Source organism: Schistocerca serialis, chromosome 9 (genome assembly GCF_023864345.2).
Source record: "Schistocerca serialis cubense isolate TAMUIC-IGC-003099 chromosome 9, iqSchSeri2.2, whole genome shotgun sequence".
Lineage (NCBI taxonomy): Eukaryota > Metazoa > Arthropoda > Insecta > Orthoptera > Acrididae > Schistocerca > Schistocerca serialis.
Window position 1 is genome coordinate 31858340 of NC_064646.1, and position 17452 is coordinate 31875791.

The 17452-nt window shown below is 37.0% G+C and overlaps 1 protein-coding gene across 2 annotated transcripts in view; it reads right to left on the bottom strand.

The window, feature by feature from the left end:
• LOC126419304 (acetyl-CoA carboxylase) overlaps nt 1-17452 on the bottom strand; it is a 444881-nt gene that overhangs the window by 86170 nt on the left and 341259 nt on the right. For both annotated transcript variants that reach the window (XM_050086479.1, XM_050086480.1), the window contains exons 15-17: nt 13461-13564; nt 9692-9831; nt 9437-9606 (exon numbers count right to left, since the gene is read on the bottom strand). In XM_050086479.1, the coding sequence (XP_049942436.1) occupies nt 9437-9606; nt 9692-9831; nt 13461-13564 (414 nt within the window). The remainder of the gene's footprint in view (nt 1-9436; nt 9607-9691; nt 9832-13460; nt 13565-17452) is intronic.

The window sequence follows — 17452 nt, forward strand, 5'->3', positions numbered from 1 at the left end:
GTCACATTATAAGTGCCACCGGTAACAAATCAAAGAATGTGAAATAAGAATGTGAAATTTCAAGTGCTAATTAACTTCACATTTTCAAATATACCACTCAATTACAGTTTTCTGGTAGTAGACAAATTAGTTATGCATTGCATATTAGGAATTGATTTTTTGAATGAATATCAAGCAATCATAGATTTAGGATAAGGGAAATGTCATTTAACCGTAAACCAATAGAGTTAACACAGGGTAAAAACTTAAACAGTAAACAAGGTAAATTTGAACAGTTACATTTTGTGTATCCACCAGCAATAAACATATGTGATTTAACTTTTAATGAAGCTGTATCTCAGGGAGTTAAACCTAATGATTTATATGAGAAATGCACAGAATCTGAATATCTGACGAAGGAACAACAACTTGAATTACTTGAAGTTTTGCAGCAATTTGCTGAGGTATTTGTGGAGAAACCTGGAATTATTAGAGGTTATACTTATGAGATGGATGTTAAACCACACAAAACATACTGTAGAACATATTATAATATTCCTTGGTCAAAGAAACCCGCAGTTTTGAAAGAGATTGAAAAAATGCAAGTTTGGGGTATCATTGAAAGGTCACATTCACCATATTGCAGTCCGATCCTAGCAGTTAATAAAGAGGATGGTAGTGTAAGGTTAGTGCTGGATGTACGAGAAATTAACAAAGTTATAATCCCAATCAACACACGACCTATTAATTTGGAAGAACAACTTTTAAAATTTCATAATGTACAGTATTTAACCAATATCGACCTCCGCTCATCGTTTTGGCAGGTGAACCTCCATAAAAAACAGTCGTAAATACACTGCATTTCTATGTGAGGGACGTAGTTATCAATTTTGTGTTCTACCCTTTGAACTACGAGTGAGTGCTGGAGTATTTATCGAAGCCTTAGATGCTGTTCTTGGACCACAATTGTTATCACAAATCACAGTTTATGTTGACGACATTGTCATTGCCACCACTACTTGGGAAGAACATGTAAATCTTTTGAAGCAACTTCTGACTAAATTTTCTGACGCAGGTGTCACTATCAATTTATCAAAGACGAAATTAGGGAGGAGAGAAATCAAATTCCTTGGTCACATCATATCAACTGAAGGCATTTATCCAGACTCAAGAAAAATTGATGCAATAAAGAATTTTCCATCCCCACAGAATCGTAAACAACTCAAAGCCTTTCTTGGTCTATCTTCATTCTTCAGGAAATTTGTACCCTACCACCTTCTTAACGGTCCACATCTTCTATCTTTACTCAAAAGAAATAATATTTGGAAATGGACAGAGTTCTGTCAGACAGATTTTGAAGCGATTAAGAATGCTTTAGCTAATGCACTGTTGTTATGTCATCCTGACATGACGTCAGACTTTTGCCTAGTAACAGATGCAAGTTCCTATGAACTCTGAGCATTTTTATTCCAAATTCATGTAGAAGATGAACAAACAGTCATCAAACCTATAAGTTTTGCTAGCCGCACACTCACTGAATGCGAAAAGTCATATTCAGTGACCGAGCGCGAAACACTTGCCATAGTATGGGCATTTCGCAAGTTTCGCTACTTTCTATGGGGAAAACGTACTAAGCTTTATACTGATCATCAAGCTCTTTCTTTCCTGCTATCATGCAAGTTATTACATTCACATCTTGCAAGCTGGTGTGCATCACTACAAGAATATGATTTTGATATTATATATATAAAAGGAGAATCCAACATTATAGCCGATGCTCTATCTCGTTTGCCACAAGCCCTACAAGAATTTTCAGATGTGTGACAACAAACATCAGATTTCAAAATTTTACTCATGTATGACGGTACATTTGCACCTTACTACAAAAACATGTGCAGGAAGTTAGCCATATTGCAGGACAATGATCCCAGGTGGATCCAGATAAAGAATAAATTACATGCAGGAACAAACCCACATCTTGAAAAATATTACACATTACACAAAGAAGTATTATTTCACCGACGAAACCCTGAATCACAGCATTGGTGTGTTTGCTTACCTGAAGCTCATGTTGATGATTTTATTTTATTTACACACAGAACTAATGTACAGATAAGATTATACAATAATGCTACTTTCCAAATTTAAGGCGAAGAGTATTGAGTAATATTAGGAAATGCATCATATGTCAGAAAACCAAATATTCTAATCGCACAAGCATGAATGAATTGCACCCAATCATACCTAAGAGGCCATTACAGCTAATTTCTTTAGATATTGCAGGACCCTATCCACAAGCACGTGGAGGAATGAAATACATCCTTGCTGTGTTAGATGTTTCCACAAAGTATTTAAAATTATATGCTTTACGTTCAGTTTCTACCACTGCTATTACCAGACGTCTATTAACAGATTATTTTGTAAGAATAGGAAAACCTGAAGTTATGATCACGGATAATGCAGCATATTTTACCAGTTTAAAATGGAAGACTTTTATTGAAGAACAGAATGTTAAACATATTTTAATTTCAAGATTTCACGCAGCAGGTAACCCAGTAGGAAGAACATTTCGAGAAGTTGGACAGTTTATGAGAACACACACACCAGAGAAGCACACAAAATGGGTAGAATACCTAGCACCATTTGAACAAATAGTGAACAATTTAACTCACATTTCTACTGGATACACACCAACTGAATTAATTATGGATAAAACAGAAAGAAATGAATGGACAGACCCTCTACCTAAATTTACAGCAACAACAAATCATGTTAGTTTAGAAAAAAAGGTAAGACAAGCTTACACAACATTATGTGACAAAGCTATGGAAAGAAAGCAGAAATATGACAGAGGTGTCAGGAAAGCACAAACATTTCAAGTTGATGAGTTAGTTTTACTAAGAACACATCCTAAACCCACAAAACTGAAACATTTAAACAGGAAATGGCAGATCTTATGCTCTGGACCATACCGAATTGCAAATATTCCACACCCTGGCTGTTATTCATTAGAATATCCATTAACACATAAATCCAGAGGTCTACATCCACACAGACATTTGAAAAAATACATACAGTAAAATGTTAGCTACTGAGGAGAAGATAATTAATATGATATACAGTTATGATGAGCCTACATTTAAGTTATACAGATACTTACAATCTAATGAATGCAGGTAAGTCTTGAAAGCAATGTGAACCATCCAATAGCTAATAAGATATTTGGTTATAAGAGGAGTTGCTATTGAGGCATATACACATTAGAGGAGGCAGAGAACTGAACAGAATTATTTTCTTTAGGAGGCATGTGATAATAGTAATGTTGATATGAGTGATGTGAGTGACTGAATGAGATGAGTTAATGTAATTTTAGTTTAATAAGAGGACAAATAGTAATACGGAGAGAGGTAAATGGAATATAAGATGAGAAAAGGGTATTATTATTATTATTATTATTATTATTATTATTATTGTTGTTGTTGTTGTTGTTGTTGTTGTTGAAGTAAAAAGTAAGTGGTGATGAATAAGAGGAAAATATACATATATATATATAATGCTGAGGAATAAGTATATGTTATTTTGTGAAGAATGAAAAATGGATAGGTGAGAATGTTATGAGTAATTGAGAATATGTTGAGAGGGGAGAAACTAGATTTGAACGCTATATCACATGTACTCATGGAATACAGAATGAAAGTAGTGGAAAGAATATTATTTATTGAAAGATTGGTATGCCTGAGATAATAACTTATGTGATGTCTTATATATTCTCATAACTAAAGGTGAAAGTATAGATTTATGTGGAAAGAATTATTTACAGCAGCCACTGTTGGAAATATACCAGAAGATTTAAATCTATAACACTTTAACACTAATCTAATGGGAACTTGTAATGAAATTTTTGGAGTTATGTAGGCTTGACACTTCAGATTGGAAGAATTATTTAAGAGAACATATTTAGCAGTCATCTAATGACATAATTAAAGCTCATCTACTGTACTGAACTAATGCGCCATTAAATAGAAAGGAGAATAAGGAGAAAACAAAATGTCAGTCCTCTGTTGTGGCTCATACTCTCATCCCTCCCTTAGAAAAATTTATACATGTTGATGAAATATTTGACATTATATAATTCGTGATTATCTGACAGTATGGAGAGACATACACACATATTTATTTATGAATAGAATTTTACAGGTACCACAAGGTAAATACAGAATGGATATACAGCACGGAACGCAGCAGCAATTATCTAAGAAGATTTATTTATTTATTAAGAAAAACATTTATTTATATCGCTTGATACTCATGAAAGGAAGAAGATGAACTACACAAACTTTATAGGAACATGATTGACTTGAACTCCCGGGATTGGAATGACTCCTTACCCTCTCATTTAAAACCCACTTCCTTTCGTCTTTCCCTCTCCTTCCCTCTTTCCTGATGAGGCAACAGTTTGTTGTGAAAGCTTGAATTTTGTGTGTATGTATGTGTCTGTTTGTGTTTCTATCAACCTGCCAGCGCTTTCGTATGGTAAGTCACATCATCTTTGTTTTTAAATATATTTTTCCAGCGTGGAATGTTTCCCTCTATTATACCAAAATGAAAGTGCTGGCAGGTCGACAGACACACAAACAAACACAAACACACACACAAAATTCAAGCTTTCGCAACAAACTGTTGCCTCATCAGGAAAGAAGGAAGGAGAGGGAAAGACGAAAGGATGTGGGTTTTAAGGGAGAGGGTAAGGAGTCATTCCAATCCCGGGAGCGGAAAGACTTACCTTAGGGGGAAAAAAGGACGGGTATACACTCGCACACACATATCCATCCACACATATACAGACACAAGCAGACATATTTAAAGACAAAGAGTTTGGGCAGAGATGTCAGTCGAGGCGGAAGTGCAGAGGCAAAGATGTTGTTGAATGACAGGTGAGGTATGAGTGGCGGCAACTTGAAATTAGCGGAGATTGAGGCCTGGTGGATAACGGGAAGAGAGGATATATTGAAGAGCAAGTTCCCATCTCCGGAGTTCGGATAGGTTGGTGTTAGTGGGAAGTATCCAGATAACCCGGACAGTGTAACACTGTGCCAAGATGTGCTGGCCGTGCACCAAGGCATGTTTAGCCACAGGGTGATCGTCATTACCAACAAACACTGTCTGCCTGTGTCCATTCATGCGAATGGACAGTTTGTTGCTGGTCATTCCCACATAGAATGCGTCACAGTGTAGGCAGGTCAGTTGGTAGATCACGTGGGTGCTTTCACAAGTGGCTCTGCCTTTGATCGTGTACACCTTCCGGGCTACAGGACTGGAGTAGGTGGTGGTGGGAGGGTGCATTGGACAGGTTTTACACCGGGGGCGGTTACAAGGGTAGGAGCCAGAGGGTAGGGAAGGTGGTTTGGGGATTTCATAGGGATGAACTAAGAGGTTACGAAGGTTAGGTGGACGGTGGAAAGACACTCTTGGTGGAGTGGGGAGGATTTCATGAAGGATGGATCTCATTTCAGGGCAGGATTTGAGGAAGTCGTTTCCCTGCTGGAGAGCCACATTCAGAATCTGATCCAGTCCCGGAAAGTATCCTGTCACAAGTGGGGCACTTTTGTGGTTCTTCTGTGGGAGGTTCTGGGTTTGAGAGGATGAGGAAGTGGCTCTGGTTATTTGCTTCTGTACCAGGTCGGGAGGGTAGTTGCGGGATGCGAAAGCTGTTGTCAGGTTGTTGGTGTAGTGTTTCAGGGATTCCGGACTGGAGCAGATTCGTTTGCCACGAAGACCTAGGCTGTAGGGAAGGGACCGTTTGATGTGGAATGGGTGGCAGCTGTCGTAATGGAGGTACTGTTGCTTGTTGGTGTGTTTGATGTGGACGGACGTGTGAAGCTGGCCATTGGGCAGGTGGAGGTCAACATCAAGGAAAGTGGCATGGGATTTGGAGTACGACCAGGTGAATCTGATGGAACCAAAGGAGTTTAGGTTGGAGAGGAAATTCTGGAGTTCTTCTTCACTGTGAGTCCAGATCATGAAGATGTCATCAATAAATCTGTACCAAACATTGGGTTGGCAGGCCTGGGTAACCAAGAAGGCTTCCTCTAAGCGACCCATGAATAGGTTGGCGTACGAAGGGGCCATCCTGGTACCCATGGCTGTTCCCTTTAATTGTTGTTATGTCTGGCCTTCAAAAGTGAAGAAGTTGTGGGTCAGGATGAAGCTGGCTAAGGTAATGAGGAAAGAGGTTTTAGGTAGGGTGGCAGGTGATCGGCGTGAAAGGATGTGCTCCATCGCAGCGAGGCCCTGGACATGCGGGATATTTGTGTATAAGGAAGTGGCATCAATGATTACAAGGATGGTTTCTGGGGATAACGGACTGGGTAAGGATTCCAGGCATTCGAGAAAGTGGTTGGTGTCTTTGATGAAGGATGGGAGACTGCACGTAATGGGTTGAAAGTGTTGATCTACGTAGGCAGAGATACGCCAACCTATTCATGGATCGCTTAGAGGAAGCCTTCTTGGTTACCCAGGCCTGCCAACCCAAAGTTTGATACAGATTTATTCATGGCATCTTCATGATCTGGACTCACAGTGAAGAAGAACTCCAGAATTTCCTCTCCAACCTAAACTCCTTGAAGCTTGAAATATGTGTAAATTTTATTCCAGGAGGCAAGATGAATTTTAAGTTGAATATTCTAGCGAGTTGCCACAATTATCTTCAAATGTTGCAAGTGTAAAAAAAAAAGAGAGAGAGAGAGAGAGAGAGAGAGAGAGAGAGAGAGAGAGAGAGAGAGAGAGAATGAGCTAACAAATGAAATGTATATTTCAATCTGAATGTAATGTAATTCACATGTCAGCACAATGATATTGAATGTAATGTTAAAATTTACTATATTTTTCATTTAATTCTGTATATGTGCTATATGACAACAATGTAACTATCTCATGTAATGATTAATTGTAAATATTTGTATATTTATGTACTTACTATATCAAGAAATGTATTTTAAGTAGATGTTAATGAGCTGCAATGGACTTGTGCATGTAGCACATGATTCATATAAATGGAACTGAAAATGAAAAGAAGAAACCAACGTGAACTGGTCAAGCAATATTTACGTAGTGTCAATATGCTTTGAAGTGTATGGTGTTGTGGAAGCCGGCAGGTCTTCAGGTTGGTGTAAAAGACAAGCTCATCACCTGTCGTAGGCAGTGAGGTGTTTCCTGTGCCCTCATTGACCATTTATACCCCGGTAGACGCCACCAAAATTCGACTGCTGGAGATCACAATTTCGTGTTGACACATTGAACAAACTTTGGATTTTCTTCAAGTCACACGCAAGAGATTCAGGCAGTACACACACACTCAGAATCCGATACTACGTTTAAAGACATTGGAGCAATATAATAGAAACATTTATTGTTTGAATTAATTCCATTGTAAACACGAATCATGTGAACTGAATTCAAACGCTGTGCTACGCAACGATAATACGCTGCAATTCAAAGACATTAATATTACGACTCATAAAGAAGATACACACCAAAAAGACTGTATGCAAAGACTGATATGCAAAGAGCATTGTGCTCAGAAATATTTTTTGTAATATGTAAATTTCTTATTTTCTCATATATATATATGTATCTATGTAAATTTTCTATACTGCCATGCTCGCTTGCGGAGCGTGTCAGTAGAGGAGGCATTGTAATGGTACTTTGACTTCCGCGCCTCCGCCAGTGACCGATTTTATAAATAATTTTGTTCGTCTCTTTACTTTTGCATAGGTTTGTTTTTTTTTGTTTCTCTCTCTCTCTCTCTCTCTCTCTCTCTCTCTCTCTCTCTCTCTCCTTTTTTTTTTTTTTAAGAACTAATTGATGACTCTCTCTCTCTTGTCTTGATACGAAAGACGTGTATTTTTCCGCGCTGTGTTGAATTTGCCTTTGGGTGAAAATTAAAATTACATTACAAAGCGAGGTTGCTTCAATAGCTAATGAGGAGAAGATAATAAAGGTAACACTACAAGCTATATACATAAACAAGGATTATACACAGGTTTGAGTGGCCTGACCAACATCAAAACTGTTGTAACGAAACTGTGCACTCCACCTCATAAAAATGTAAACCAGTATCCAAAAGTCAACTGACAAGACAAGGTTACAAATGTATTGCTAGTAGCACATCAAGCATGAAATGGTGTGAAAGGTGTACATACAAACCAGCAACTGGAACTGATTGAAGAAGAAAATTGATAGCTACTGGCTCAGTGAAAAAAGAAAAATACGCAACAGTGATGAATTGCTAAATAAATACATGCAGACCGAAGTTGAAGAGCTATAAAATAACTACTTCATAAATCTTGTCCTGCAATGAAGGTAGGTCTGTCAATAGGATGGTCAAAACCCAAGCATTTTTGACAAATTCCAAACATGAAACACTATATTTCTACAAAAAAAAAGTGGAACAATATCAGAAATGAATCTGCTGCTCTCTATAAACAAGATTTCAGCATGATTGTGGGTATGTGATTTTCTCCAACTTGCATAAGCCTTTATGTCCATTTTGGGTACACATTTGCTGGGCTATTACAAACTTAACAGAAAATTTTCCTTCAGTAAATAGTAACTACTGTAACTAATTTTATTAGCCAATATACGATGGTAATCCCAAAAGTAAGGTCTCCTATTTATTTTATAATTACATTGACCTGTTTATTTCTACAACGGTTTACATCACTTTACAGCTTGAACATTTAGTTATTTTTCGACATAATCACCATTTTTGTCAATGCATTTTTGTAGATGCTGTGGCAGTTTTTATATGCCCATGTCATACCAGCTCACCACCATGCTGTTCAGAAAGTTATGAACCTCTTCTTTCACCTCGTTTTCCGAGATGGATCACTGGGACCACAATTAATGCTGACAGGTACTGTGAGACTCTGAAAAACCTCAAACGGCAATTCAGAACTGGAGAAGAGGAATGTTGAGCAAGGGCGTACACATTCTCCATGATAACGCTCGCCCACACATCGCTCAGCAAACCGTTGCTCTCCTGCCACAGTTTCAGTAGAACACAATCACCCACCCACCCTATAGCCCTGACTTGGCGCCAGTGACTATCACCTGTGCCCTATGTTAAAAGAACATTTGGCCAGAAAGCAATTAAGCTCCGATGACAAGGTGAAAGAGCGGTTCGTAGCTTTCTGAACAGCATGGCGGCGAGCTGGTATGACATGGGTATACAAAAACTGCCATAGCATCTACAAAAATGCATCGACAAAAATGGCGATTATGTCGAAAAATAGCTACATGTGCAAGCTGTAAACTGATGTAAACCATTGTAGAAATAAACAGGTCTATGTACATATAAAAAAATTGGAGACCTTACTTTTGGGATTACCCTCGTATTAGTTCAGATATGTGATATAACTAGATATATCAAAATGCAGACATCTGCCATCGATATTACCTTGCTGGAACTGGCTCTCAACGGCATAATATTGACGCAGAAGTTCATGGACAGCAGCTTTCATACGCCCTCTTATGCCATTTCGATACCTCTGGACAAGCTGAACAATTCCTTGTGTTGTCATAAAGAACACATCACGATCTGAGCGCTTCTGCAGTGTTGCTGCATGTCTGTAAATAACAGTAACAAAGATTGAAAAAGTGCAGTCAGACAGTTGTTATTAGCCTATGACTGAAAGGAAACAGCTTAACGTACCCATCAATAACACCAGCTATTTGCTGGCTTGGAAACTGAGCTAATACTGAAGTAATGTTCCTTTCATATAAGGTCATCAGTTTTCGAATCTTTTTTTCAACTGAAATAGGGATACGCCCAGAAATTGAAGCAATCACCTCCTGCAAAAATAAAACACTTGTTTTAAGATGACTGTGCTCATATTCAAGAAATAGGCGGTTTCATGAAAAGGTATTAGAGTACACATAATAATGATGATCTGTAGAATGTAACTACACTAATATTGGGATACATACAACATAGAAAAGCAATTTTTTGAAGTATCACTAGCAATGCTTGGCATGTATTATCAATCACAACGCGAGCAAAGTATTATCAAGCAAAGCAAACTGAATACCTGGTCAGGATGGCAGCACTGTCGTGTTTATGCCCAACAAACAGGTAACATAGACAGCAACAGTGCACACTCCAATATTGTTACTAGTGGAACACTGACACACGCTAGGCATCTAATTTCAAATTCCATGCATAGCACAATAATTACACATTACTAATGCTTTTTTTTGACAATACTTCTCACACACTATCATTGTGACAAAATTTATTTACAGTGTAACATAAATGAATAAGGCACTGGCTATTTTAAATACGATGATCTACTTTTTCTTAAAAATTTAATGTTGTATGCCCACCCCCATGTTAAAAAATTAACTACATCAACACACTTGCACACGATGACTTGTTTATGTTGGCACCTTTTAGAACCAAATCCCATAGAACAATTTTTCTCACAATTCCCTTGCTACCCCTGACATTCACTTCTCTGCAACAAAAGCTGAAAACTTATCACAAAGTTAGTGTTTCTTCGGAGTGTTCGTATAAGAAAAATTGCTGTCAACTATCACAGTAATCCATACTGTCAGCAGCATATCTACTGAGAGAATTCTTCTTCTTCTTCTTCTTCTTCTTCTTCTTCTGCTGCTGCTGCTGCTGCTGGACAGAAACTGCATTCCACTCTGTTCCATAATAATGTCCCTCCACATGAAATTTGCATACCATGACATAATCATAAAATGTTGTGTGCATGTTCCATCACCTTTTCTTTCAGCACTGTCACTCCTTTTTTCTGCTCATCATCAATAAATTTAACGGTGTTAACAGCAAGCTGTCACAGCTGCCTGCAAAAGCACTTTTCACAATCACTATTTGTGCCTGCACTGTGAAGTAACAGAGTATGTTAATTTGGCTGCACCTGGTTGCATGACCAAGTTAGTTTCCCCAATTACTGTGTCTGCAATTCACATAAAAGGGAATGGCCCAATCCGACATGTCACAAACTACCCTGAAATTTTTTATCTAGGAAGAATACAACAAAAAACAAATGCACTGTAAAAATTTTAGCTGATAAGATGCATTGCAAGAATTTTTGAAGTAACTTGTTTTTGACACATGAAGAACCACTTATAACAGTGGTTTGTACAGCTCTTCCTGCCTATCACATGATGTGCTATTACAAGAGAGCATAGTAGCACATAGTGCTCATATCCAGAGTGACACAAGCAAATTTCAAGCGGCTAAACCATACAAAAAAGGTCACGTATCATTAATGTTTTGAATAAGACATTTCACATCAAAGCTAAAATGGTCCACATGTAATTCTTACAAACATGACTAGCAGAGGGGAATAAATCAAGGCAGTGTTTAATGTCACATTACAGACAACGTCCATTAATTTTGACTTTAATTTATTGAAAAGCAATATTTCTTACACATACATCATTTTATAATAATTTCTGTAGCACAGTTCATGTGATAATTTTTGAATAATGTAGTAACAATCAAACAGTTCTTTGTTTATTCCCCACAGTCATCACAATAAAATGAAGTGTAATTTGTATGATGAAAACAATAATTTTCCTTACATTAGACACACCTGATGAAAGAAAAATTAATGCTTTCACGTGTGTCACAGTAATTAATAGTTTTATTTAGACTGAATTGTGGAGGAGTAAGAAACAGCCGTGGCTGCTGTTCTGCTTATTGTGCTGCATAGTGGGCATACTTAAAACAGTTCATAAAACGTGCTGATGCAAACCGATAATGCACAAATGAATGAAATTTAAGAATACTGTTATCCTGATAACCCTCAAATGACATGAAGTTATTGGAAATTATATTGTCTGATAATTTCTTTAAAAATACTTTAAACAGCTGAAAAACTTTTTTATTAAGAGTTCCATTGGTTGTTCCGGATGGAATCTGAATAATATCAAAGAGTCTTTTTTGTCATCCTCCTGAATGGCAGAAGTACTGTTATGTCCAGACGAAGAGTCCAACAAAAGACATGAATTAATTTCTGTAACTGGTCAGATAGTGTTCTGAATGAAATGTTAAAAATCATTTGTTCCTATTTTTCCAGATTTTGACAGGTCAATCATATGATTTTTGCTACTAAACAGTTCTTTTTCTTAATTTTTGGCCCTCATATGCCTTGAGGTCCCTGAAGACAGATATAAAGCTGCGCAAACATTAATACACTCATTCTTACCGCTATCCTTGTTGAATATGAACGTGTCATAGCAATAATCAGTTGCACAACACACACTGTCTTTTTTTTCACATCGAAATGATAAAGTGCGGATTGCTCGCAGTTCTTTCACAAAACCTGACCAATTGGTGTTTCATACAGTACATGTGGGGATAACAGCAAGTTTTGACTTCACGTCAGCATGTGCTATTCACTTTTACTTGCTGTTAGGTTTTATGAAGCAAAACTGGGTTTGCACACTGCTGAACATTAACCTTTAAACACAATGAATATTAATTCAGTTTTATCATCATTGTTAACACTAAAACTTGTAATTATTACAAATATTAAATGAATTGTGGATAACTGTAAACTGAAATTAGCTTTACAAATTACGATCAAACTCAGTCATGTTATCTGTTTAACGATGCACTGTCAACTAATGATATGCACAAGTGCAGTCCATTACAGCTCAGGTAGGGGTGTACAATCATCCAGCTGCCTGGCAAGCTATGAATTTGGCAATTTTAAACATTTTTTAAAATACTTGCAATGTGTCTTAGCAGCTAAAACTTTGACAGAGTCTTTCTTACAGTTCATTCTTCCTGTATAAACAATGTCTGGGCATGTTTCAACATGTCAGATTTGACTATTCCCTCACTGGTTAAGTAATAGTAAATCATGTCTGCAAGAATTCCTGTGTGTCATTTACAAACATTTTAAAAGTTAACTTCAGACGATAAGTCGAGAAGAATGCAATTTTTTTACTTTATGATTTCACACATTTTCTGTCAGATTTAGATAGCTCTGATTTTAAAACCAAATCAAACAGCTGGAGGACAAAACAAACATTTATTAGAATATGAATTAATTGAACCTGTAAAGAGCACTTGTCAAGATTAGCTTACAACATTTTATACACATTTAAAAATATTTATACAGTAAATTTTTGCAAGAAGAATCAATAAATGAATTAACAGCACACATGCACTTAATAGTAGTAGTCAGTTAAACATATGCTGACAAGTTCTCTGGATGAAACTAGAATCAGGTATCTCACAAACAGAGTAAATACTGCATTCAGAATACATTACTGCAGCATCAAAGTTTCATAAAATAAAAATGAGGATTATTATTTTAGCTCACAGTTTCTGAAAAGCACATTAATCATACATATAACTTCACAGTACTTTTTTATGTAGCGTAACACTTAGAAAATTTTCTGAAATTTATCCTGAAGATTTAGTTGATATTCGAACTTACTTGGAGCTCAAGCAGAGGAAGGCTAGGGTCACGGAGAGAACTCATGAACTTCTCTATCACATCTCTTAATCGAGCTAAGTGATATGGATCAGGAAGACAGTAACCTAAAATAGAAAACAATATTGTCAAAATACAGAACAATGGAAACCTCTCCCCTCTATTATCTCTGCTACACCAAAATTGCCTACTTATTCCTACATTACAGCTACACTATTACATTTGACATGTCCACCCGTTTTATAGTTCCGTGAGATTACCTTAATTTTTCAAGCAATCTGCAAATTATAGGAGTTTTCTCAACCAACTATATTGCGCTGGCACTGAAGCAAAGTTGATCTACAATGCACACACTATGTGGTCAGCTGGAATGATGCCACTGTGGAGGTAAAATCAAACAATGGAAAATCCAGGAAGGAATGCAACAATAGTATGAAAACTGTAAAACTGTGCTGGTGTTATGTGTGTATATGCACATGTATTCTACAGCTCTTAAGAAGGATTCCTTAAAAAATATGTTCTCAGATTTGTACTGCTGCATCATCTTACAATATGGCATAATACCCATAAGGATTGTAATGCAGTTCACAGTCTTGTTTATGTGCCTATCAACTACTCAGTACATTGTCTGCTTTACTCCTTCTGTTATTTATAATCAAAAGAGGCAATACAGCTCACTTAAATGAAAAATTCTTAGAACTTTCAAGTGAAGTTAGGGTGACCAGACGTCTGGATTAATCCGGACATGTCCTCCTTTTTAGCTCTTTGTCCGCGGTGCGGGCGGATTTTTACGGTGTCTGGCTTTTCCACAAAGTTGAGCGTAATACAGTTAAATTTACAATTTGTCCTGTTCTATTGCTCTTTTCTTAAGTACTTTAACTATTGGCACAGCCTTCGTGATAAACAAGTACGAAGGCAGTGTTAGTAGGTGGCACCAGGATCATCGATGTTATTGTTGATCTACCTACGAGCGAATGCAAATATCGATTATTTAAAATTTTCGTTTCGTATCTTCACTTTGTATTGGCTTGGCTTCCTGTAGTGCACGTGTGATTTGTGAGTGTAATTCTTAACCGAGTGAATTACGTAAAATATTTGGCTATGCCTAAACGAAAGTGTACACTTTCTGATGTCCTTTCTTGCAAATGTCCGGCTTTAAGAAAGGGAGAAATGAATTTGAAGTGGAATGTAAGATATGTGGAGCTGGAATGTACGTCTCAGTGGCCAATAAAGGTAAGAAATAACTTGACAGATTAACTGTCATGGTTTTATTTCATTGTTTCATAGTCATTCAATTTATTTGTATTCGGAAGATTAAAGTGCAGGTTTCATGTTGTCAGCTGCTGCTTGAATTGTAGATGTTGGTAGCGGTGCGTCGAATGAAGGGAGGTGAATGGCCTTACATTTTTCGCTTTGTAAGCAATTCAGTGTTGTTGACATAACAAAACAATTGACGCCACACTGTCACCACAATCAATGTTTTTAATTTTTTTTTATATTGCTCAGTGAACCACCACCTGACCATCAGTAACAATTACCTACTAGTTTTACTGGTAATTCCCAGCAGTCACGTGACTTGTCCACAGCTGACGGGTGGTATCCTCATCTGCACTTGATCCATTTGATGTGTCCTATTTTTTCTTATTTTGTCCTCCTTTTTGAAGCTGTTTGTCCTCCTTTTTAAACAATTGCATCTGGTCACCCTAAGTGAAGTTATATCTTTAAAAAGTTTAAATTTCTTTCATTTCTTGTTCTAAAGGTCCATTGGGCTTGCTCCTCTTGAAGTCTTCCCCAGTTGTAGTCAATGATATCTCATTCCCCCTGCCCTCATGTTCACTTTCCACTTCTCACTTCATTTCTCTCTCTTTGCATGGCTTATAACCTCTCTCTTCCTTTCATTGCTTCCTTTATTTAATTATCACTACAGCCTGCATTTCCAAGCATGCTGCATGAGTGTTTGCATGTTCTGATTACTTGGGTAGTAAACGCACCTTCTGAATATTTCATCAATATAATTGCATGTACTTAGACATTACCTGGCACACTGCATCATTTTTCTGACCTCACTACATATATTGCAGTAACTTGCACAATAGTGCCTTTTATTTAGATTTTTTCACATGAAATATGCGAAAAGTACAGGAAGTGAGTAATTTCGCAACTTTTGCTACAGTCTGCAACCTTCATAGTGAGCTCAAGCTACCTAGCTTGGCTCTGTAGATGCTGGCAGAAGTCAGTATGTTGTTAAGTGATGCTTCATCGTATGTGCGAAGGGAAGCAATTAGAATATCTTGATAATGATGTAAAGCGTTTTAAGCCCATATATTACATTGTGTTGCTGAAACAATGTGAATACCCTCACATCCTCCACAAACAAGGGAAACTGATGCACAAATCATCCTCCACAAACAAGGGAAACTGATGCACAAAATTTGATAATTCTGACAGCATTAACTAAGACACAAGCTGACTGTTCTCCTACTGAAAATCCATTTTGCCACATTTAGAGATGTGCTGCCAGACTTGGCTTTGCTGCAGCAGTCTATGTATTTTAACCAGATGGAATAATGGATAACTGCTGTCACCTTTTACTGCAATAACTATCATGAAGTTGGTAAGAAACTATAAATTCCCCAAAAGTTATTGAATTTAACATTTATTTGTTTCATTCTATTGAAAAGCATTACATTACTGGCCCCAAATTTATTTATTTATTTTCCAGTGAGGGAGTGTAAACACTTTCAAAGCCACCAATGGAGCTTGCATTAAAAGCGTGGAAGTGGCATTCAAGAAAGCAGATTTACAGATTTGAAGCAAGACCTAATTCACACCAAATCAAAAACTTTTGTGAAGGTTGAAAAATCTTTGCAATCAGCCTATGAAGAAGTGTGTGCAGCAGCAAAAGTTAAGGTGAACACAGTTTTCGGATCAAATCCTGATTCTACTATTATGAAATTGACAGAAACATTTTTGTGGCAAGAATGTATAAGACTCTCAACTTGACCCAACTTTGTCTAAAATTTATTCTCTAAAGTATGCATCTCCCGCTTCTTGTGACATAAAAAAAAATTCTATGTTCAAAAATGTTCTATCTGATAAACACATATGCCAAAATTGTGTATGTATTGCATATTTGTCTTGAATTTGTAAACAGCTGTAATTTACTGTCCTGGATACCAAATTAATAATAAGAACAACGAGTCTAAGTGAAGAAATTTTAGGGAAATTGGTTGTTGTGTGCTGTTCTAGAGGATAACAGAAATTAATACTGAACTGAATTTTGATACCACATATTTGTTTTTGTTTTTGTTTTTCTGCCTCATTTTGCATGCTTAATGAGTGAATGCATGTTTTACAAGTCACACAGTAGACATTTCTGCGAAAGCAAGCAGCATCAAAAATTGTTGAACAGCCATGCAATGAACTGTATGGCCCATAAACAAGCTTCCTTGCCTTTAGAACCAATTTCATCCTAAACTGATTTACAGTGTTTGTCTTTGTAGAACCATTTGCACTATTAAATAAAGACAATAAAATAATCAGTATGCTATTTTAAGTGATAGAACAGCTCCAATAACAGTTTAATTTTTGAATTTACAATGGCTGCTTCTGAGCAAACAAAAGTTTTCTAACTTCAACTTCTGGGAAAAAAAGGGGGTGGCATGTTTCAGTACCCATGTTCCACTTTCCATGGATTCGTACTTTACTTTTATACAAATATGGTACAGGTTTATTCAAACTTAATCAAACCTGTATCATGTTTTTAGAGATGAAGTTAGATCTATCAAAGCTACCGAGCAAGATGGCACAGTGGTTAGCACACTGGACTTGAATTCAGGAGGATGACAGTTCAAATCGGCATCCGGCCATCCTGATTTAGGTTTTCTGTGATTTCCCTAAGTCTCTTCAGGCAAACGCCAGAATGGTTCCTTTGAAAGGGTGTGACCGACTTCCTTCCATAATCCGATGGGACCAATGATCTCACTGTTTGGTCC